The following is a 22,947-nucleotide window of genomic DNA, read 5'->3' as shown; positions in this document are numbered from 1 at the left end:
TAGTGTTATTTTGTATTCTTTTACATTTATTTTTTTATTTAAATTTTTGCTTTATATATATATTTCTCCTACCTGTTTCCCTTGATTCTCCCTTGTCTACTGCTTTCAGCCAATCTCTATTGTTCTTTCACTCTTCCTTTAATCATCTACTTTTCTCTTTTCTCCTTCTCCCTCATAATCATCACATCCTATATCGCTTCTCTTCTCTCCCTGTCCACCATTTAATAATATAAACCCTTTTTCAAACTTGCTGTTTTTATTATCATAGTAGGAACTATTTGGTTTAATGCTGTAAATTGTTTGCATTGGTGGTTGTTATTTGTCTCCCCCTAAACAGTGAGGTACAGGAAACCTTCAGGGACACTGTTAATTCCAGAGGATAGATACTCTGTTGCCTCAGATCCATACTGTTAGATTGGTAGACACACAAACAACATGAAAAATCAAGGGAACAAATCAACCTAGGCAAACCAAGATACTCCAATAATAGAATCCATCAATAACACCATGGAAGAAATGTCAGAGAAGGAGTTTAGAATGTACATGATGTGAAAGAGCAAATACAGTTAGCAAAAGATCACTTCAATAAAGAGAGAGAGATTCTGGGGAAAAAATCCTTTAAATAAAGGAATCAATAAACCAAATTGAAAATTCAATAGAAAGCATCACCAACAGACTAGACCACTTTGAATACATAACCTCATGCAATGAAGACAAAATATATAATCTTAAAAATAGAGTTCAGGGGCTGGGGATGTGGCTCAAGTGGTAACTCGTTCGCCTGGCATGTGCGGGGCGCTGGGTTCGATCCTCAGCACCACATAAAATAAAAAATAAAATAAAGATGTTGTGTCCACTGAAAACTGAAAAATAAATATAAAAAAATAGAGTTCAGGGGCTGAGATTGTGGCTCAGCGGTAGAGCACTTGCCTAGCACGGGTGGAGCCCAAGTTTGATCCTCAGCATCACATAAAAATAAAATGCATTGTGTTGTGCCCATCTATACCAAAAAATAAATATTTAAAAAAATAGAGTTGACTATGAAGATGTTCAGAAACCATGAACAGAACTTCCAGGAATTATGGGATAACATGAAAAGAGCAATTTAAGATTTATCAGGATAGATGAAGGCGTGGACATACAAACCAAAAGAATGTACAATCTTTTCAATTAAATATCAGAAAATTTCTCAATTATAAAGAATGAAATAGGAAATCAAATACAAGAGGCTTATAGGACCCCAAATGTGCAAAATTGCAACAGAAGCACATCAAGGTACAGTATAATGAAAATGTCTAGGATAAAGTATAAGGATAACATTTTTAAAGGCTGCAGGAGAAAAATATCAGATTACATATAGTGGGAAACCAATTCATAATTCAACTGGTTTCTCAACCCAGACCCTCAAAGCTAGGAAGTCATGGAATAGTATATACCAAACTCTGAAAGAAAATGGATGCCAACCAATAATCCTATATCCAGCAAAATTAAGCATCAGATTTGAAGATGAAATAAAATATATTCCATGATAAACTAAAATTCCAAGAGTTTGCAACTAGAAAGCCTGCTGTTCAGAATATTCTCAGCAAAATATTCCATGAAGATGAAATGATAAACAAAATGAAAACCAATGAAGGGACAAGCTACTACACTGAAGAAACAGTCAAAGGAGAAATTAATTCAAATTTTAAAACAAAAAATAAACCAAAATGATCAGGACCACAAACTATATCTCAATTAAAATTTGAACATTAACATCAATCATTTAATTCACTGGCAGAGTGGATTAAAAACAAGGCCTGGGCTGGGCTTGTAGCTCAGTGTTTTTGAGTGCTTGCCTCACATGAGTTAGGAACTGGGTAAAATCCTCAGCGCCACATAAAAAAAAAATATATATATATATATATATATATATATATATATATATATATATATATATATATATATATTAAAAAAAAAACAAGACCCAGCAATATGCTGTCTCCAAGAACCTTATAGGCAAAGATATCTAGACCATCACAGTGAATGGATGGGAAAAAAACATCTCATTCCTGTGGATGATGTAAACAAGCAGGGGTTTCTATCCTCTAAAACTAGATCAAGTTATGTAAGCTATATATTTGTAATTATACAATTGTATATTACCTTAATACATTTTTAGCATCTGTAGAGGTTGTTTTTTATTTTTTGGATGGGGGGTAACGGGAATTAAACTCAGGAGCACTCAACCACTGAGCCACATCCCCAGCCCTATTTGTGTTTAGAGACAGGGTCTTATTGACTTGTTTAGCACCTTTCTGTTGCTGAGGCTGGCTTAAACTCAAGATCCTTCTGTCTCAGCCTCCCAAGCCACTGGGATTATAGGCATGTGCCACCTTGCCCAGCTGTAGGGTCATTTTGATAGCTCCCTTTTGGTTGATTTTTTTTTCTTTCTTTTTTTTTTTTTTGATTTTTTAAAAATATTTTTTCTCGTTTTTTTCCTTGATTAAACTTGTTAGATTTTTATCAGCTTTTAGCTGTATTACTTAGTTTGTATTTCACATATTTCTACTCCTCTTATTTTTTCCTTCCTACCACCTAATTTGAACATAATTTGATTGTTAATCTAGCTTCTTTCTGATACAAATACTTTAAGTTATAAGTGTTCATCTGACTACTATTTCATTCCAGAGAATCTAATATTTAAAGCTTTTATTATCATTAGTTCAAAGCACTTTTTATTTACTTTTCTTGTGCTCTCTTCTTTGATCTGTGAGATATTTCTAAGTATGCTGTTTGATTTTGAAGTAGTTGAGACATGGGTTTGGGGTTCTATATATCTTAAGGTGATTGATTTCTAATGTAATAAATCATGCAGGAAACACAGTATGCATGATTTCAAATATTTTAAATTTCTCAAAGCTTATTTTATGACAAAATATAATCTCTCATTAATTTTTTTACTTGACAATTTTGTGTATCGTTCTCTATAAATAACAAGTAGGTCAAGGTGGCTGATAATATTATTAAGCCTTCTGTATCATTATTCTTTCCAGCAAAGTAAGGGGGCTTAAAAATTTCCAAATGTGATTGTGGATTTGTCTTTTCTAGTCTTATTAATTTTTACTTAATGTATATTGAAATTTTATTATTAGGTACATACACATTTAAGATTGTTATACTTTCTTGAAATTACCCTATCATGGTTATGAAATGTTCCCCTTTATGTCTAAAAATACATTTACTTGAAATTTATTTATTTATTTATTTATTTTGAGAGAGAGAGAATTTTAATATTTATTTTTTAGTTTTCTGGCAGACACAACATCTTTCTTTGTATGTGGTCCTGAGGGTCGAACCCAGGCTGCACGCATGCCAGGCAAGCACGCTACTGCTTGAGCCACATCCCCAGCCCCATTGAAATTTATTTTATATTAATAGTTCTACTTCAGATTTTTGATGCTTAGTTTCCCCTTCTTTTGCTTTTAACCTATTGGTATATTGATATTTACATATATAGAGAGCATTTAGTTATTATTTGCTTTTTATACATGTTAAACATTTATACCTCTTAATTACAATAGCTAGTTCATTTATATGTGAATTAATTATTGATACTATTGGAAGAAAAGAACACTTGACATGAAGGTCAGTGGAAAACTGGGTAAATGATAAGTTTGATGATGTAATATTATGGAAAACGGGTTAAGAGAGAAGATTATTAGAATGCTTTTGTTGCAACTGTTCATTCTCTCATTTATCATATGTTACACAGTAACAGACTTATTTTATTTTTTGTCAACACATTATTTAGCAAAAATAAAAATATATTCATAAAAAAATAAAAATTATGATAAGTAATACAGCCAGGTACAAAAGACCATATAGGGTATTATTTCACTTTTATGAAATATCCAGAACAGGACTGGGGCTGTAGCTCGGTGGCAAAGCACTTGCCTACCATGTTTAAGGAACTGGGTTTGATACTCAGCACCACATTAAAAAATAAATAAAATAAAGGCATGCTGGGGCTGCATTTGTAACTCAGTGGTAGAGTGCTTGCTTAGCATGTGCAAGGAACTGGGTTAAAACCATGGCACCACATAAAAATAAATAAATAAATGTGTTGTGTTCATCTACAACTAAAAAAACATTTAATTTTTTAAATACATTTATTTTGTTTATTTATTTTTAGTGGTGCTGAGAATTGAACCCAGTGCCTCATAAGTGCTAGGCAAGCACTTTACCACTGAGCTACAACTCCAGCCCCCACCCCCTTTTGTGTGTGTCGTGCTGGGGATTGATCCCAGAGCTTTGTGTGTGCAAAGCAGGCACTCTACCAATTGAGCTATATCCCCAGCCCCTAAAATACATTTAAAAAGTAAATAAAACATAAAGGCATGCCGTCCATCTACAGCTATAAAAATATAAAAAGAAAAAAGAAATAACCAGAACAGGCAAGTACATAGATATAGAAAGTAGATTAGTGGTTGCCTTTGGGTGGGTACAATGAGTGACTGTATATGAGCATGAGGGATCTTCCTGGGGTAGTACAAATGTCCTAAAACTCAATTATGGTGTAGTTTTAATGAAAAATTTTTATGGTATACAAATTATACCTTAATAGAACATTTAAAAAAATTTTAGTTGTATATAGATACAATACCTTTGTTTTATTTATAATTTTTAGGTAGTGCTAAGAATCAAACCCAGTGCCTCATACATGCTAGGCAAGTGCTTTACCACTGAGCCACATCCCTAACCCCTTAATAAAACATTTTAAAGGTTAGATTTTTTAATACATTAAAATTATCATAAAATAAAAGTTTTTTTAAAAAGTAATGAGTAGTGTTAAGGAAAGATATAAAGACTGGAGCCCCTCCAAAATGGAAAGATATAGGTCAAGGGGTGTATAGCTCAGTGGTAGAGCACTTGCCTAGCATGCATAAGGCCCTGGGTTTGATTCTCAGCATGGTAACATATGAGGTGAGATATAAAATTGTTATCAATAACTATGCTAATTTGACCTATGTACACATAAATTTGTGTGATTAAATAGTAAAAAAAAAAAAAAACAAACAAAAAAACCTGACAGCATCTGTGCCAGAATGCATCAAATTAAAAAGACAAATGAGAATGTATGAGAATGTATTTGCAACAGGACAGTGTATTAATATTCTCTCTCCATAAGGGCATTTTAGCTCTCTGCTTCCTGGTGCCATTTCCCCAGCTCCTTTCCTCTGCCATACCTTTTAACCATTGATGTTCTGCCTCACCTCAGGCCCAGAGGAAAAGAATGGGCTAAGACCTCTGAAACCTTTGGAAATTTTAGTGGCTACATGCTAGGAATGCAGGTGACAGGAACAGGTCTAAATATGTTCCCTTGTGGTTACTCTGGGTACCCAGCATATTTAGACAGATATTCATTAGCTGATGACCCAGTGTGGACTTAACTTCACTTATATTGGTGGACAGGATGGTAAAGAGATGCTGAAGAACTTCAGAAATGTTTGACACAGTCTGGAATTAGTCGAGCTTATTCTTCCTTCAGTTTGGAAACCTGTAGAATTGTGGTTGCCATGTTGGGTAGAGATTACACAGGAAAAATGGAATTTAATGAATTCAAGGATCTTGAGTAGTTCTTTTTTTTAAAAAAAATTTTAGTTGTAGAAGAACACAATATCTTTCTTGCTTTATTTATTTATTTTTATGTGGTGCTGAGAATTGAACCCAGTGCCTCACATGTGGGATGTAAGTGTTCTACCACTGAGCTACAGCCCCAGCCACTTGAGTAGTTGAGTCAAACCATTGCTATCATGAGTTATAGGTGAGTCCTCAAACGTTAACTTCTATTATTAAATATTATAGTAAGAATGGTAGAATTTCCTTTGATAATTATGTTCCTTGCTGTATGAAGCTTCAAGCATTGACAGTCTTCTTTAGGAGAAAAGACCACTTGCAACAAGGGTATGTGAACTTCGTTTATGATGATTTTTTTTGCAGCTTTTCATATTAATTTGAATGGCTAGTATTTGAGTGCTGAAGAAATACTATGAATTCTTTTGCTTGAAAGATCTGGACTAACTTAAATTAAATTTTTGGAGCTTTTCCTGTTCTTACATGTTAAACCTTTTCCCTTACTATGTGTACTTTACTTTAATCCACAGTTCAAAGAAAGTAAGATACACACACACACACACACACACACACACACACACACATACATACACATGCATATACATACACATTCATATATTTTTAGGAAAAGGTATCACTTTGCAAATATCTACATATTGTTATAGAATATTGGTATAGAATTAATTGGTGTAAAATATTGTAAATGTGGGTTTTGAGGGCCAGCTAGAAGGAAAAGTCTGGATTGTGTGCCATCTTTGTAGTAGGATTTGTTCTTTGGTCACATAATCAAAGAACACCTTATGGGTTTTTGCCTGTGAAGAGGAAAATTGCAGTTACTAAAAATGTATCCTAATTTGAATCTATAGCGAAATAAAACTACAGGAGGGAAAAAAGGGCTTTTTAGAAACCAGAACTCCAAAGGGGTAAATGATATTCTTATGTTAGTCAGCTTTTGTTATTGTAATAAAAATACCTGACAAGAACAATCTTGAGGAGGAAGAGTTCATTTTGGATCACAGTTTCAGAGAATTCAGTCCATTATTGGCTGGCTACATTGCTCTGGGCCGGTGATGAGGCAGAATATCATGGTGGAAGGGCATCATAGAGGAAAGCTGCTCAGCTCAGCCAGGAAGTGGAGAGAGAATGGAAAGGACCAGGGACAGACAGAGTGCCCAAAGTCATGTCCTCAGGACCTACTTCCTCCAGCCATTCCCTACCTCCTGACAGTTATCTCCAACAAACCTATTCAAAATTTTAATCATTCAAGTGAATTAATCCACTGATGAAATTACAGCCCTGGTGATTCAATCATTTCTTAAAAGCCCACCCTGTGAACATGATCCAAAAAATAAGAAAAGTGGTACACACTGGAATTGTCCTGGAAAGTCAGAGTCTGAGACTGCCCAGTCTCACTTGGGCCTCTGTAGCTATTTATTTATTTATTTATTTATTTATTTATTTATTTATTTATTTATTTATTTTGCATGTCTGCTTCACTGGTCTCTGCTTTTCTTAGTTTAAATTCTCAAGACTGATTGGCAAGCCATGGATTGGTTTGACTTGGATTAGCTGTCCACACCCTTGTTCCAGTAGCTCTCGTTATTATAAAGAAAAGGCTTTAGATCATCTGAGAAGGAGGTGTAGATAGAACAAGTAAATTAACTGATATGTTTATGATAGACATGAACCACTCACAGAAGTAAGTAAGAATTTGGAAAAACATATGCAGCCTCACCATTAGCAATCAATATTTTACCCATTAAGTCATCAAATATTAACAAAAACAATCCTTGCTGACACACTGCTTGGGGATAGGGTATAAATTGGGACAAACTGGCTTGTACTAGGGACTGAACTAAGGGGCAGTCTACCACTGAACTACACTCCAGGCCTTTTTATTTTTTATTTTGAGAAAAAGGTGTCACTCTGTTGCTGAGGCTGGCCTTGAACTTGCAATCTTCGTGCCTCAGCCTACTGAGTAGGCATGCCTATATCACTGTCCTCTCTGTCTTTTGAGATGCAGATGGTATTATTCCCATTATAGAGATGAGCAAACTAAATCACCTACAGGATAAAAGCAGTTGTTGGAAGTCACATGGAAAAGGTATATCGGAACCTCCTTTAGAACCAAAGATGTTAGCATCCAAGTTTTTATTCATTTCCATTACATTCTATGAACATAAAGTCCTTAGCAAGGTGTGTAGAATATCATATGCATCAACTAAATGTTGTTCATATGATTAGTTTATAATTTGCTGCATATTATAATAGAATGTAGTACTTTAAAAGTATGTTTAATAATATAACCACTGCTAATAGTAAGGATGTCATCTTGCCCTTGAGATTGAGGAATTTCCTTGGGAAATAAGTAATACTACAGTTTTTCCAGAGAAAATACCCAGAAGCATTATATAATTCAGAAGATAGTACATTTTATATCTGTTATTATTTTCTACTGTCCCATTTCTAAGCCTATGCTCCTCTGATTTATTGGCCCTTACATTCTTTGTGTCCTAATTCGTTCAATACTAGTTGAATGGCAGTTCCAGCTCAAAGATGGATCTTAGAATTTCCTTCTGAATATCCTGACATTTACACATTTGTTTGACAAATATTTATTGAACACCTACTCTGCCCTTCATTATACTAAGGTTAGAGAGACATTTCAGATTTCAAATTAATATTAAAGTATAGACCAAACCAAACCAAAGCTGCAGACCCCAGGAAATTAAATGTTTCTTCCTCTATGGAACTTTCTCTGATTCTGTCAGGTACATTTAGTCAGTCACTACTCTCTCCTTAGATTACCCAGAACAATCTGTAAACTCATACTCTTTGTGTCATATTAAACTTTCTATGAGCTTGCCTGTTTCGCACACTTAACTCCTTTAGGTAAGTTTTTCTTACGTATCATTTAAGATGATACTGTTACAATTTTGCTTTGGAGGGTTTGCTTTGTTTTTCCTATTTGTTTTCTTCTTAATTTTTTTTTTAAATTTGTTCTAATTAATTGTATATGACAGTAGAATGCATTTTGACACATTGTACACAAATGGAGCACAACTTCTCATTCCTCTGGCTATCTGTGGTGTAGAGTCACACCCATAGTGTAATCATACATGTATATTGGGTAATAACATCTGATTCTACCATCTTTCCTATCCCAACACCCCCTCCTCTCCCTTCACTCTCCTCTGCACAATCCAAAGTTTCTTTATTCTTTCCTACCATCCCCCCCACACACACCCTGGGTCAGCATCTGCTTATCAGAGGAAATATTTGGCCTTTTGGTTTTTTGGGATTGGCTTATTTCACTTAGCAGGATATTCTCTAGTTCCAGAGGATTTGCTTTTGTTGAGGTTTTGTTTGTTTTGCTTTGCATTCAGTCACTCTTCCAGTAAATATTTATCAACGTACTATACTAGCAAGTTTATAGTAAGTTTTAATAAACAGAGATAAGCAAGGACCTAGAACTCATGGGAACCCACATGGGCACTTGAAAAATGTGTATTCTTTGTACAAAATCAGTCAAGCACTTAAACATCATTTATTCCATTAATAAGATCTTCTGTGACTTTAAATATAGGTATATTATGTTCATGTTCATTTTCTTTTTTTTTTAAAGATAGAGTGAGAGAGAGGAGAGAGAGAGAGAGAATTTTTAATATTTATTTTCTAGTTCTCGGTGGACAACATATCTTTGTTGGTATGTGGTGCTGAGGATCGAACCCGGGCCGCACGCATGCCAGGCGAGCGCGCTACCGCTTGAGCCACATCCCCAGCCCCATGTTCATTTTCTTCTATTGGTGTTTTGCATCTTGCCAACAAACTAAGATAGAAATTTTTTAAATAAAAGAAAGGTGAAAATTAAATTGAAGAATGATATTAATATCAGATAGAATAATCCTCAAGGCAAAAAGTATTGTAAACAAGAATATTTTATATTTATTAAAGATTAGCTACAAATTGAATGCTAAATAATATAGCATCAAAAATATAAAATAGGTAATAAGGAATAAATTTTCCATGTGGATAAAGTGTGAGTAGTGAAAATAGAAAGTTTCTGAGTAAAGGGAAATTTTCTGAAGCCCAAGGAGATCCCTCCTAGGGAGCCCACTCATTTAGAATTTAGTTCCTAAAGAAGCAAAAGGAGTGGGCTAGGATAGGAGCTCAGTGGTTGAGCACTTGCCTAGCATGTGTGAGGCACTGGGTTCAATACTCAGCACCACATAAAAATAAAATAAATGGTCCACCAAAATATATAACAAATATATATATATATATATATATACACACACACACACACACACACACATATATATATATATATATATATATATATATATATATAAAAGAAAAGAAAAAGAAGAAGTAGCAGCAACAGGATTCTTTTGGCATGTCCTGCCATCTCATTCTGGAACTCAGAGAAATAACACTTTGGATTTGAAGAAAGAATAATGGTGTAGAGATGCCTATGCTGTTTTAGTCATTCTAGGTGAAAAATATTTAGCTCAGAGAGTTTCTAGATTCTAAGCCAGACTGACTGTAGAACCCTGACTCTTTCCAGGGTCTATACTGACTCATGGTTACTACCAGACTTCCCAGGAATCTATCCCATGTGCCACTCAAGAAAACACTGCTTGTTTGAAATGCCAAACTTCCGAAGTCTTATACAGCGTCAGTAATTATGTGTGATCATTGTTGTCAGCTTTCAGGGAGCTAAGAACAAATTTGTACTGATATATTTGTATTTTTTCTTCTCTGTCTCTGTCTCTCTTTCTGCATTCTTAGTGTCTAAAACAGTAAAGCATATTCAGTTCATGGACATTCAATTCAAATACTCATCAGTGAGTACCTATTTATTTAATTAGTGGATTGTCTATCTTAGAAATCTATGACTCCATATCATCTAGCCATCTGCCCAAGCTAGAATTTTAAGAGACTTAGACTCTCCCCTTCTTTTTACTCCCTTCCCATAAAACCCATGACCAAGGGCTATGGATGTAGTTCAGTGGTAGAGCACTTGCCTATCATGTGGAAGACCCAGGGATTCACCCTAGTACTGCAATTAAAAAAAATCTATCACTAAGTCTTATGGATTTATTTCCTTAATAGCTCTTGCATTTGTCACCTTGCTCACTCCATCTATTCATCTAGTGCCTTTGTTCAGTCCCTCTCTGGTCTCTGATTCAGTCACCTCCCAACTGGTATCCATGCCTTTTCTCTCTTTCCCTCTGAGCCCATCAACATCAAAACAGTTAATACCACTCTTGCTGACAATCCATAAATGTCTTCCATAATTCAAAATGATAGTCCAAATTCCATACTTATGAGTGGAGACATTTGATCTGGCCTATTTCTAATTTTGCTTCCTATCACTCTAAACATTCTTAGCTACAGCAGTACTGAACCAGGTACATTTTGCCAAGTGATGCTTCCATGCCTTTACAAAGACATAATCTCCAGTCAACCGAGAACATCTTTCCTTAACTTTTCTTTTGTCTCACTAAATTCTATAGACCCTTTGGAACTCAGCTCCTGCTGACTTTTTCAGAATGCCCTCCCCCACTCTTAGAGTTGTGGGACTCTTCTGTGCTCTCAGAACCCTGTGTATTCTTCTCTTGATACTTAAAACACTGTCCTGTCATTGCTGATATACAAGTCTATCTCCTCTGTCACCCAGACTATGTGTAATCAAATGCAGAGATTCTTCTACTTTATTCTTTTGTAATTGCCAAAACCTAGCCTAGGATCTGGTCCATAATAGCTTTCAACTTAATAAGTGGTTATGTGATAAATACATGAGGTCTTGTGGCCTAATTAATAATGATGCTTTTATTTTCTAGCTACATGGTTCAGTGGCCTGGTGGCAGAATCCTGCATCGCCATGAGCTAGACACCTTTCTTGCACAGGCAGTATCTACCCAGCTTTATGAACCAGACCAACTCCAAGAACTCAAGGTGATTTGATTCTACCTTTATTTAACTTTTTCCTTTTATAAGTTCATAGCTGTACTGTAGGGTATTTTTCTCCCGGAACGGGGGGTGGGGGAAATGAGTTCTGCAAGTAAGGATTAACTTACTTTAGTCAAATATACAAAAATCTATCAGTAAAATCAAAAGATGCCTGCTATACTATCCCCATATTGATGGATGAAAATGGACAATAAAGATGGATATTATGCAAGGCAGATTAATCATGGCCCATAGACTATGTGTCCGACTCTCTTTGTAAAAAAAATAACTTTTTGGCCAGGCATAGTAGTGTACAATTATAATCCTAGTGGTCTGGGAGGCTAAGGCAGGAGGATCACAAGTTCAAAGCTAGCCTCAGCAACAGCAAGACCCTGTCTCTAAATAAAATTTAAAAGGGCTTGGGATGTGGCTCAGTGATTAAGCACCCCTTAATTCAATCCCTGGTACCAAACAATTTTCTTTTGTTTGGTGTCACTAAGTTGCTAAGCCTAGCCTTGAACATATGATCTTCCTGCTTTCGCCTCTTTGGTTTCTGAGATTACAGGTGTGCAGCATAATGCCCACCTCTGACTCTTATAAGAAGTACTATAGGGGACTTATCCTGGTATCCCTGCTTATTTCCGAATAAATGTCCATCCCCCCTTTAGTAATACATACTGGGTACTAGGGGGAAGTATAGAAAAGCATGAGGAAGAAAATAAGTCCACCATGTAATTGAAGGCAGTATAGGATGGTAGCATAAATGATAGGCTCTCAAGGAACGCTGCCTTCAGTTTGAATTCTGGCTTCATAATGTCCCAGCTGTGTGACCTTGGACAGGCTACTTAAACTCTCTAGCTTTAGTTTCCTTACTTGTAGGATTGTGAGGATATTAAGTAAAATAATACATGTAAACAGTCTCTTGCATATTTTAAGTTCATAGTACTCAATAAATATTGCCTGTCAATGCAGAATATCCCAACCCCTGACTTCAGTAGCTATGTTCTTTTGAGACTCTAAGGTAATCAGAAGATCAAATGAATAAGATTTGCAAAACTGAGCTGGGTTCAGTGACAACACATCTGTAGTCCCAGTTACTTGGTTGCTAGAGCAGGAGGATCCCCTGAGCCCAGGAGTACTAAACTGGGTAACAAAGAGAACTCTTCTCAAAAAAAAATAATAATACTTGGGGATAGGAGTGTAGCTCAAAGTTGTAACACTTACATAACATACAAGAGACCCTGGGTTCAATCCCTTGCAATCCCTTGTACTAAAAAAAGAAAAATAGGGATCGGGATGTGGCTCAAGTGGTAGCGTGCTCAACTGGCATGCATGAGGCACCAGGTATGATCCTCAGCACCACATAAAAATAAAACAAAGATATTGTATCCCTCTAAAAAAGTAAAAAATAAATATTTTTAAAAAATAAAAAAGAAAGAAAGAAAGAAAAATACTTGTAAAATTTTAATTTAAACTGGGTACACTGTTGCATGTCTGTAATCCTATCTACTCTGAAGACTGAGGTAGGAGGTTCAAAAGTTCAAGGACAGCCTGGGCAAATTAGTAAGACCTTGTCTCAAAATTGAAAAAATTAGCCAGGCACAATGATGCTCACTTGTAATCCCAGTGACTAGGGAGGCTGAGGCAGGAGGGTCTCAAGTTCAAAGCCAGCCTCAGCAACTTAGTGAGGTCCTAATCAATTTAGGGTTAATCACCTGTGGGTTCAATCTCTGATACAAAAAAAAATTAAGAGCTAGGATGTAGCTCAGTGGTAGAGCTCTTGACTCACCTTTATAAGGCTGTGGATTCAATCACCAGTACAACAACAGCAAAAATCTTAATTTATTTCAGATCAACTATGGGAAAGATGCAATCATCCTAGGACAAAAAGTGTTTCCTTTTTGGAGTAAATGTAGTATGTATGGCTGGATGGTAGAGCAGCTCCTGATGCCCAACCACATCTAGCAGGCACCTGAAAATACTTCCCTTTTTCCTATTGAAGCCATCTAACATACCAAATTGAGATAACTACTGTGAAAACTGTTGATGTTTTATTCCAGTGGGTTTTTTTGTGTGTGTTATGCTGAGGATTGACTCTTTCAGACTTTTGTCATGCATATTGATGTTTCTTAAGTAGTTATAGCCACAGTTTCTGTATATGCAGATTGAACCAACCACAGATGTATAATATTTTTTAAAAGTTGCATTAATACTAGATGTGTAAACTTTATTTCTTGTCATTATTCCCTAAATAATACACTATAACAGCTATTTACATTTCATCTACATTGAGTATTAGGAATTATACATAATCTATATGCTATAAAGTATATAGGAGGATATGTGTAGGTTATGCAAATACAAAAGGGACTTGAATATATATGAATTTCATTATGCTTGTTGGGAACCAATCCCCAGTGATACCAAGTGATGACTATATTGTATTTTTTCCCACAATATAACATATATTTTCTATATGTTAGAAATTTTAGTAAATATTTTATCATATGGATGTATCATTTAATTATTATAATGTTTATAGTTTCCCCTGTTATGTGTAATGTTATAATTAGCATCTTTATGGATAAAATTTTATTCACATCTCTACTTCTTAGAATAGATTGTTAAAGTTGATATCCTCTAACCTTATGAATAATTCTCAAGTCATCTCAGGGAAAAACATAGATAAAAGCTAATTGTGCATTCAAAGGTCTGTATTAAAAAGCACATGTTCAAATTTAACTGCAAGAATTAGCATGACAGAAGGGCCAGGGGTGTGGCTCAGTGGTAGAGCACTTTCCTAGCATGTGCAAGGCTCTGGGTTCAATCCCCCAGCACTGAAAAAAATAAAAACAAAGAACTACTTTGTCAGGAATAAGAATAAATGTTATCAGTAACAGTACATGTTGAATATCCCTTATCAGCAATGCTTAGGGCCAGATTTGTTTTGGATTTCAGATTTTGTTTGGATTTTTAAGTATTACATATACCTAATAAGATATCTTGGAGCTAAGATCCAAGTCTAAACATGAAATGCACTTGTGTTGTATATGCTCATACACATAGCCCGGAGGTAATTTTCTATGATATTTTTAGGGTAACTGCATTTTGACTGTGACCTGTCATATGAGGCCAGGTGTGGTTGTTTTCACCTGTGGGATCATGTCTGTGCTCAAAAAGTATCATATTTTGAAGCAGTTTAGATTTCAGATTTTCAGATTAGGGATGCTCAACCCTAGTTTTGGGGTTTTTAAAAATTTTTTAGTTGTAGTTGGACATAATACCTTTAACTTTTTACTTATTTTTATGTGGTGCTGAAGATTGAACCCAGGGCCCAGCACGTTCTAGGCAAGCACTCTACTGCTGAGCCACAACCCCAGCCCTCAACCCTAGTTTTTTAATACTAATTTCTCCTCTATGGTTGTTTCAGATTGAGAAACTGGATGCCCGAGGGATTCAGCTTGCTGCCCTCTTCATGAGTGGGGTCGACACAGCTCTCTTTGCAAATGATGCCTGTGGCCAGCCAGTCCCTTGGGAGCACTGCTGCCCCTGGATTTACTTTGATGGCAAGCTGTTCCAGAGCAAGCTCATTAAAGCAGGCCGAGAACGAGTATCCCTGGTTGAACTCTGTGATGGCCAGGTACCAACACATTGGGCAGTTGCTGAGGGCCATCTCTAATCTGCTGAATGGGAATGAATGAATGGGCAGGGAGAGGAAAAAGAGCTGAAACATTGGAGAGGGAGGGAGCAGAAGTGGGAAAAGTGTTTCTAACTTGAACCAACATGGCCCCAAACCCCAAGTATAATCTTGTAATGTACATGTTATAAAATCATATATTGAAAGTTTTTTTTAATGTTTTATTTTGAGACAGGGTCTTGCTAAGTTGCTTAGGGCCTTGCTAAATTGCTAAGGCTGGCTTTGAACTTGTGATCCTTCTGCCTCAGCCTCCTGAGCCACTGGGATTACAGTTGTGCACCACCATCCCAGCTTGTTGAAAGTTTTTGTATGAGCTTGAAGTAATCATGTCCTTTTTCATATTTCTTCCCCATGGAATACTCAGTCATAGTATATACTTTTTCTCTAACTCTTAGGATTTCATTTCCCTTATTTACAAAAACTGTAAGCCACTTTTGCATGTGATGATCTTTTTTTTTTTTTTGTAATGAAACTGTTTAGAAATAGGTAAAGCAGATGAAAGGGTAGAAGTGGAGGAATTTTTGCAGCCAAACTTTGGAAAAAGTGAGAAAAGATAAGGGAGTGGAAAGATTACTCACTCTTTCATCCATTTGGAGGGAATTAGCTGAGATTTTAGAGCAGGGGTCAGCAAACTACCCAGTCTGCCTCCTGTTTTCTGCAAGACAGTCCATCCCCTGTTTTTGTAAATAAAATTTTATTGGAACACAGCCACATTCATTTGTTTGTATATCACCTCTGCTTTCATGCAACAGTGGCAGAGTGGAGTTATTGTGGCAGACACAGTGTGGCACACAAAACCTAATATATTTACTATTCTACCCATTCCAGAAGAAGTTTGAGCCTAAGCAGAACTTAGGGTCTCCAATCCTGCAGATAGGGAAGAAAGTTGAAATTAAGGCTTCATATATATCAGATTTTTGTTCTTTTCTCTTTTACCGAATTCTGTTACCTGTCCCTTAAAAAATGACCTAACCTACCTGCACAAGGACTTGTGTTCAATCCCCAACATTTCAAAAGAACAAAAGAAAGAAAATAAGATAAAAATAAATTATCTGGGCTGGGGATGTGGCTCAAGCGGTAGCGTGCTCGCCTGGCATGCGTGCGGCCCGGGTTCGATCCTCAGCACCACATACAAAGATGTTGTGCCCGCCGAAAACTAAAAAATAAATATTTAAAATCTCTCTCTCTCTCTCTCTCTCTCTCTCTCTCTCTCTCTCTCTCTCTCTCCCCTCTCTCACTCTCTCTTTAAAAAATAAATAAATAAATTATCCATCCTATTGCTGGCCATGTAAGAGACCATCAGTAAATTCTTATTGTTTTCGTTTTCATTGGTCTAGTTAATGTGCCTCACAAACCCTCAGTCAATACTAATATGATTGGTAGTGTGGTTTCATGAGAAGAGTGAGGGCTTTGGTGTTAGATGGGCTTCTTGAGTGTGTGGCCTGGAGCCATTTAACTCCAGACCTCAATTCCCTTAATGGGAATAGAACTGTGAGGCCATACCTAAAGTGCTCAATAACTGAGCCTGAAACATAGGAGAAGTTAAAAAGATGGCAGCTGCTATTACTATTTTCTCCTTATTTGAAGGCTGACCTGGCAACCAAAGTGGAAAAGATGAGACAGAGTATCCTTGAAGGAGTCAACATGAATCATCCACCACCTTCTGCTCTACTTCCATCACCTACTTTTGTGCCTCCTATGGTGCCCTCTCTGTACCCTGTTTCACTTTATTCCCGAGCCATGGGTTCAATGCCACCTCCCCCTCAAGGAAGGAGCCGAGGTTTTGCAGGTCAGTATGTCAGAATGAGGTATTTACCATCCAATTCATTTCATAATAACCAACCAGTACTCATTGCCATTACAGAATTACCAGTTTCATATATATCATACTTCATTTACATTCTGTGCTCTGTTGTGGTAGTTTGAGGAGCATCCTATTTGAGATGGAAGGATGCAGACCGGGAAAGAAAGTCCTATGAATTCCCAGACCACTCTCCATAGAGGTAGTTGGTCCCCAGGAATTTGACTTTAACCAACCAAACTCGCACAGTGGCTGACAGAAAAACCAGGATTGACTTTTTTATTTTGAGAACTACAATTCATATGACCTGGATCTGTATGTTTGCACAAAAGCTTGCAGGAAGAGCAGTAGGAATAAATGACCAATGGGAATTAATTATTTGATATAGCCATTTCTACTCTGGGGGTTGACCTGACACATTTCCCTTCCTTCTGCTCCAGAAGCATAGAGATAAATGTAAATGTCATTGTTCATGCCTCCCAAAGGATTACAGGTTAGTAGGGAAAATAAATGCACAAATATACATACAAATACACACATATACATGTAAACATATACATATATGTATAAATTATGGTGACATTTGAGCTGCTCCTTAACAAGAAATCAACAAGCATGCTTAGGTAGCCCTAATATTTTAAGCAACCTGATATTTTAAGCAACCTGTCTCCTGGTGAAACAGGATATTTTAATGGGAACCTTTTAACATAAAATAGCAAGAGTCTATGATCATGTGAAAGTGTCATTGCTATGTTGAATGTGTGTGTTGTTCATTGCTCCTCTCTTAAAAATGATCTTTTGGGGAATCACAAAATTCAGTATGGATGTTTAGTTCAAAGCTGGGCTAGATGAGCAGTGTGAAAGTCAGCTCTTCTTCAGCTGGGTAATAATCAAATCTTAAAATCCAGGAAACTAGCTATTTCATCACTTTAAAGTGGTTCTACAAATCTCTCCTCTGATTACTTGTTTTTATTTCATTTTGTTTTGTGTTACCAGGGAGTGAATCCAGGGCCTTGCATGTGATAGGCAAGTGCTCTACCACTGACCTATATCCCCAGCCTTTTTGTTTGTTTTGTTTTGTTTTTGAGACAGGGTCTAACTTGCTGAGTCTGACCTGGAACTTATGATCCTCCTTCCTCAACCTCCAAGTAGCTGAGATTAGAGGCACATGCCACCACACCCAGCTCTTCTTTGATTCTTTGTGTGTTGTCTTTTTTCTGTAAGTCTCAGAAGTCATCTTAATTATGGCCAACTTCTCAGGAGGTTGTCACCATTGTCCCAGCTACCAGTAATACTATAGTCTCCAGGTAGTGGTGGTCCATGGTAGCTTCCTTCCTCCCAAAAGGACACAGTAGAAATGTAAATTTTCCTTGTCCCTTTTAAGAGTATAGTTCCTACCTCCTGGGATTCTCACTTTTATACAAACAAAGAGCTCTTCACTAACTACTTGATTAATGAGTTAAGGGTTATTACCTTTGGAGTTTTTTTTCCCCATAAACTAAAATGCCTATTAGAATTCTATACATATTCTTTGATGGCCATATTACAAACCTCAGCTATGCAGAGTTGGAATTTCCTCTGTCTTAAATAACTATATTACCATCCTGTCTTGAAAGGTCCTGAGTTTCAATTATTACTTTTCTTGCTTTTTAATTATAAATTGCTGTTATTCTAGCTTCTTTTTTTCCTGTTTAGTTTGGTTGTCTGGCTAATCGTATAGTGGGTAGTGAACATATCTGTATCAAGAGTGGGTTTAACCTATAATTTTCTAGTAACTATATTTTAAGATATTATTCCAACAGATATTGACTTCTGACTTCAATATTCAACAGATATTGAATTCTTACTGGTGGGCTCTATAGTCAAAAATGAAATCACTCATACCTGTTATTAAAATGGATATATATATATATATATATATATATATATATACATACACACAGATCTTTTACCACCTCCCCCTATATTTGCTTCCATCATGATTCCATGTTATTTGCATAGTCTTCTTATCAGAGAGAAATGGAGATAAGAAGAGTAGATAGATTGTAGGACCTTTTGTAGGACCTTGCACTTAGCATTCTTTGCCGCTGTTCCTCCTCTCTTGCCAGGTCTCCATCCAATCCCACCCCAAGGAGGAAAACTGGAGATTGCTGGTATGGTGGTGGGCCAGTGGGCTGGCAGCAGATCCTCCAGAGGCCGAGGATCCTTTGGCATGCAAGTGGTTTCTGTCGGTGGGCCAGGAAAGGGGTATGTATTCAAATGGGTTGGTATGAGCTAGTGTCAATCAAAGTGCCCTTGGGAAATGACCAGCTATTGAATCCTTCTATTATGGTAAGAGGCATTAACCAACTATCCATATTTAAAGCCAATTTTCTGTTTAGTTCAGCAAGCATATACTAAATGTCCTGCCTTGATGAAAAAAAGTTTTGTACTAGAGAAAGTGGAACAGTATAATACAGTATATGTACTATATGGTAATATAATATGAAAAGGACAGAAAGATAGGTTTATAATAGTAACTGAGGAAGGGCATCTAACTAAGCTGGGTCAAACTTCCTAGAGAAGATGAGCAGCTAACCAAGTGAAAATGATATGGATGTGGGCTTTGTGTTTCTCATGATCCCTTTTTCTCCCACTTGCTAAAGGCATGGAAAAGAGCAGACTGGTAGAGGATCCAAAGGACACAAAAAAGGAAATAAACAAGTAAGTACCTTTTGTCGAGACTCTTTATTTTCTGTTTGATAATCTTCTTTTTTTAACTGAGTTGCCAGACATCACAGACATGGAAACCTGAGCTACTCAGGGAAGGAAGTTGTCATATCTTCTCCAGGCATTTGATTCCATTCCCCTCCTCTCTAAAAGTCTAGTGAGTGCCTGCCTAGAACTCTTCCTGCAGGACTGCAGAGGCACATCCTTAACCTTGAATGAGGCCACAAGGCAGAATCTAAGTTCTGTGACCTAAAGACCTGTGTCTAGCATAGTATTTTCTACATAGATACAGAAAGGTACCAGAGTGTAATGAACAGTGTAGTTGCCTACAGTCTGCCTAGGCTTCTAAGGGGCCACCAGAAATGTTTGAACAGTGTTTTGCACTTTGCTGAATGTGGAAAAGGGAGGGGGCATTAACATTCTGCTTGTTTTTAAAATGTTTTTATTAGTGCATTATAGTTATACATAATAGTGGGTCCATTTTGACATAATCATACATGCGTAGAATTTTTTTTTTTTTTTTTGGTGGTGGTGCTGTGGATTGAACCCAGGGCCTTGTGCATGAGAGGCAAGCACTCTACCAACTGAGCCAAATCCCCAGCCCCCATGCGTAGAATATTATTTGCTCCATTTCAGTCCCCAGTACTTCCCCCTTTCCTCCTCTCTCCCCCTGTTCCCCTTCCTCTATTCTACTGGTCTTCCTTCTATTTATTTGTTGATTTTTTTAATTGGATACACACACATACATATACACACACACATACATATATTTTCACTGTGGTGTATTTATATATGTACATAATTTGGTCAATCCATTCCACAGTTCCTCTATTTCCTGTCCCTCCCTCTTCCTCCTCAATTCTCTTCCTCTACTCTACTGATCTTCCATCTATTTTCATAGGATACCCCCTTTTTATCCATATTTTCTTATAGATTCCATGTAAGAGAGAAAACATTCAACTCTTGACATTCTGAGTCTCATGTTTTTCATTTAGCTTTATAATTCCATCCATTAACTGGCTAGTGAAATAATTTCACTCTTTATGGCTGAGTAAAACTCCATTGTGCATACATATCACACGTTCTTTATTCATTCCTCCGTTGGTAGTCATGTGGGCTGGTTCCATAACTTGGCTATTGTGAATTGTACTGTTAAAAACATTGAGATGCCTGTATTCTTATAGTATGCTAATTTTACTTCTTTTGAATAAATACCAAGGAATGAGGTAGCTGGGTTACATGGTGGTTCCATTTCTAGTCTGTATGAAGAATCTCCATACAGATTTCCAAATTGGTTATACTAGTTTATAGTCCCACCAACAATATATGAGTGTAACTTTTCCTCTATATGCTCACCAGCATTTATTATTATTTGTGTTCTTTTTTTAATGAGGTAGTAGGGATCCAACCCAGTGTCTCATACATGTTAGGCAAGTGCTCTTGCCACTAAGCTACAGCCCCAGCCCTATTATTTGTATTCTAGATTATTATTGCTGTTCTAACTAGAGTGAGATAAAATCTAGGTGTAGTTTTGATGTACATTTCCCTGATTGCTAGGGATGTTGATTCATTTTTTTCATATATTTGTTGGCAATTTGTATTTCTTCTTTTGAGAAATGTATGTGTAGTTCTGCTTATTATTAATGACTCAGAAAGGTCTTAAACTTTCTTCCAATCTATGCCTTGAACTATATCATCATTCCCACTGATCCTTATTAGACATTCCCTGCCCCCGCCTCAAAATATAGACTCTGCGAAACTATTCCTGTACTGATCTAAAGTCTTATATAGGGGCTGTGCGTGCAGCTCAGTGATAGAGCACTTGCCTAGCATGCACAACTGAGTTCAATTCTCAGAATTACAAAATAAAAATCTGGTACTGAACTCAAAACTGCTAGGCTTCTCATAGTATTCTTGAGGGCCTGCTCTCCACCAAGCCCCATACATTTTAAATGCAGTCTCTAATCCTAAGCAATTTTGTCATCACTTCTCAATAGTAAATCACTCTCCTATATACCATCCACCCTCACTGCATCCAGGTTAATCCCCAACATCTAACGTTTTCTCAAAGAATAAAAATTTTCTTTAATGTTATTTTAAGCAAAAATTGCAACTGGAATATCACACAAAGCATTTTATAATGCACCCAAAGTTAGAGAGCAGTAATTTGGGGAGTTTTTAAGAAAGTACTGTAACAGTGATCTACATCCTCAGCTCCACTATTTTGGGAGGTTTTTAAAGCTGCTCACCTTTTCCCAGAAATTGCTCACTAAGGTAAAAAGGATTGCAGCTAGATGGAAAATTAGCCAGATAGGTTTCCACAAGAAGATACAGTTTTACAGCTGTAAAATCTGAAAAAAAAAATCTTCTAATTTTAGCACCAAAGGAGTAGATCAATTTCTCTGTGGTTGACTCATACCATCCAGGATCACAAAAGTGTCAATACCACTTATGTTATGACTGGGCAGTTGGGGAAAAGGAAGGAATTAAGAGATAAGTACTAGTAAGTACTGATTTATGATAAGAAATTATTATTACAATGTATTGCACACATGCTCTTTTGGAGTCACTCTTAAAAATGTATGAGCTCTGGCTGGGGTTCTAGCTCAGTAGTTGAGTGCTTGCCTTATATGCATGAGGCACTGGGTTCCATCCTCAGCACCACATAAAAAATAAATAAATAAAACAAAGATCGCATGTCCATCTACAACTAAAAAAAAAAGTTTTAAAAAATGTATGAGCTCGTCAAAGCCACATGAATACCCTGTAAGGTACTTATTACTCCCCATTTAAAATAAGATGAAACAGAGGCCCAGAAAAATGAAGGACCTTGCCACAACTTATCCATCAAGTCAGTTATCAGAGATAACGTTCCTGCCTGAGCTAACTGATTCCAGAGCCCTGTCCTGAATTGATGCCAACACAGCATAATAACTCATTGTTAAAGACAAAAGTCAGACCCAGGTCTGGCTGACTGTAGTGCACATATCCTTAACCATTACTGCCAGAAATTTCTTTCTCTAAGTTTAAAATAGAAGAGAGACTACAGTATTAGAAATTTTCTTAGGGCCATAGAATCAGAATAATGATGTTAGTTACCATTTGAGTTGTGCAAGACACAACATGTTCTAAATGCTTTACATGGAGTGTCTCATTGAATTCTTACAGG

General features: G+C 36.5%; 1 protein-coding gene across 3 annotated transcripts in view; it reads left to right on the top strand.

The window, feature by feature from the left end:
• Fam120c (family with sequence similarity 120 member C) overlaps positions 1-22,947 on the top strand; it is a 142,276-nt gene that overhangs the window by 95,697 nt on the left and 23,632 nt on the right. For 2 of the 3 annotated variants that reach the window (XM_078034769.1, XM_078034768.1), the window contains exons 11-15: positions 11,463-11,577; positions 15,002-15,211; positions 16,856-17,057; positions 19,178-19,316; positions 19,715-19,772. In XM_078034769.1, the coding sequence (XP_077890895.1) occupies positions 11,463-11,577; positions 15,002-15,211; positions 16,856-17,057; positions 19,178-19,316; positions 19,715-19,772 (724 nt within the window). The remainder of the gene's footprint in view (positions 1-11,462; positions 11,578-15,001; positions 15,212-16,855; positions 17,058-19,177; positions 19,317-19,714; positions 19,773-22,947) is intronic. The other variant, XM_078034774.1, reaches the window with a different exon arrangement.

The sequence above is a fragment of the Ictidomys tridecemlineatus genome, chromosome X (genome assembly GCF_052094955.1).
Source record: "Ictidomys tridecemlineatus isolate mIctTri1 chromosome X, mIctTri1.hap1, whole genome shotgun sequence".
Taxonomy (NCBI): domain Eukaryota; kingdom Metazoa; phylum Chordata; class Mammalia; order Rodentia; family Sciuridae; genus Ictidomys; species Ictidomys tridecemlineatus.
The sequence above is the reverse complement of the archived record's forward strand: the minus strand, read 5'-3'. Positions and strand labels throughout refer to the sequence as shown.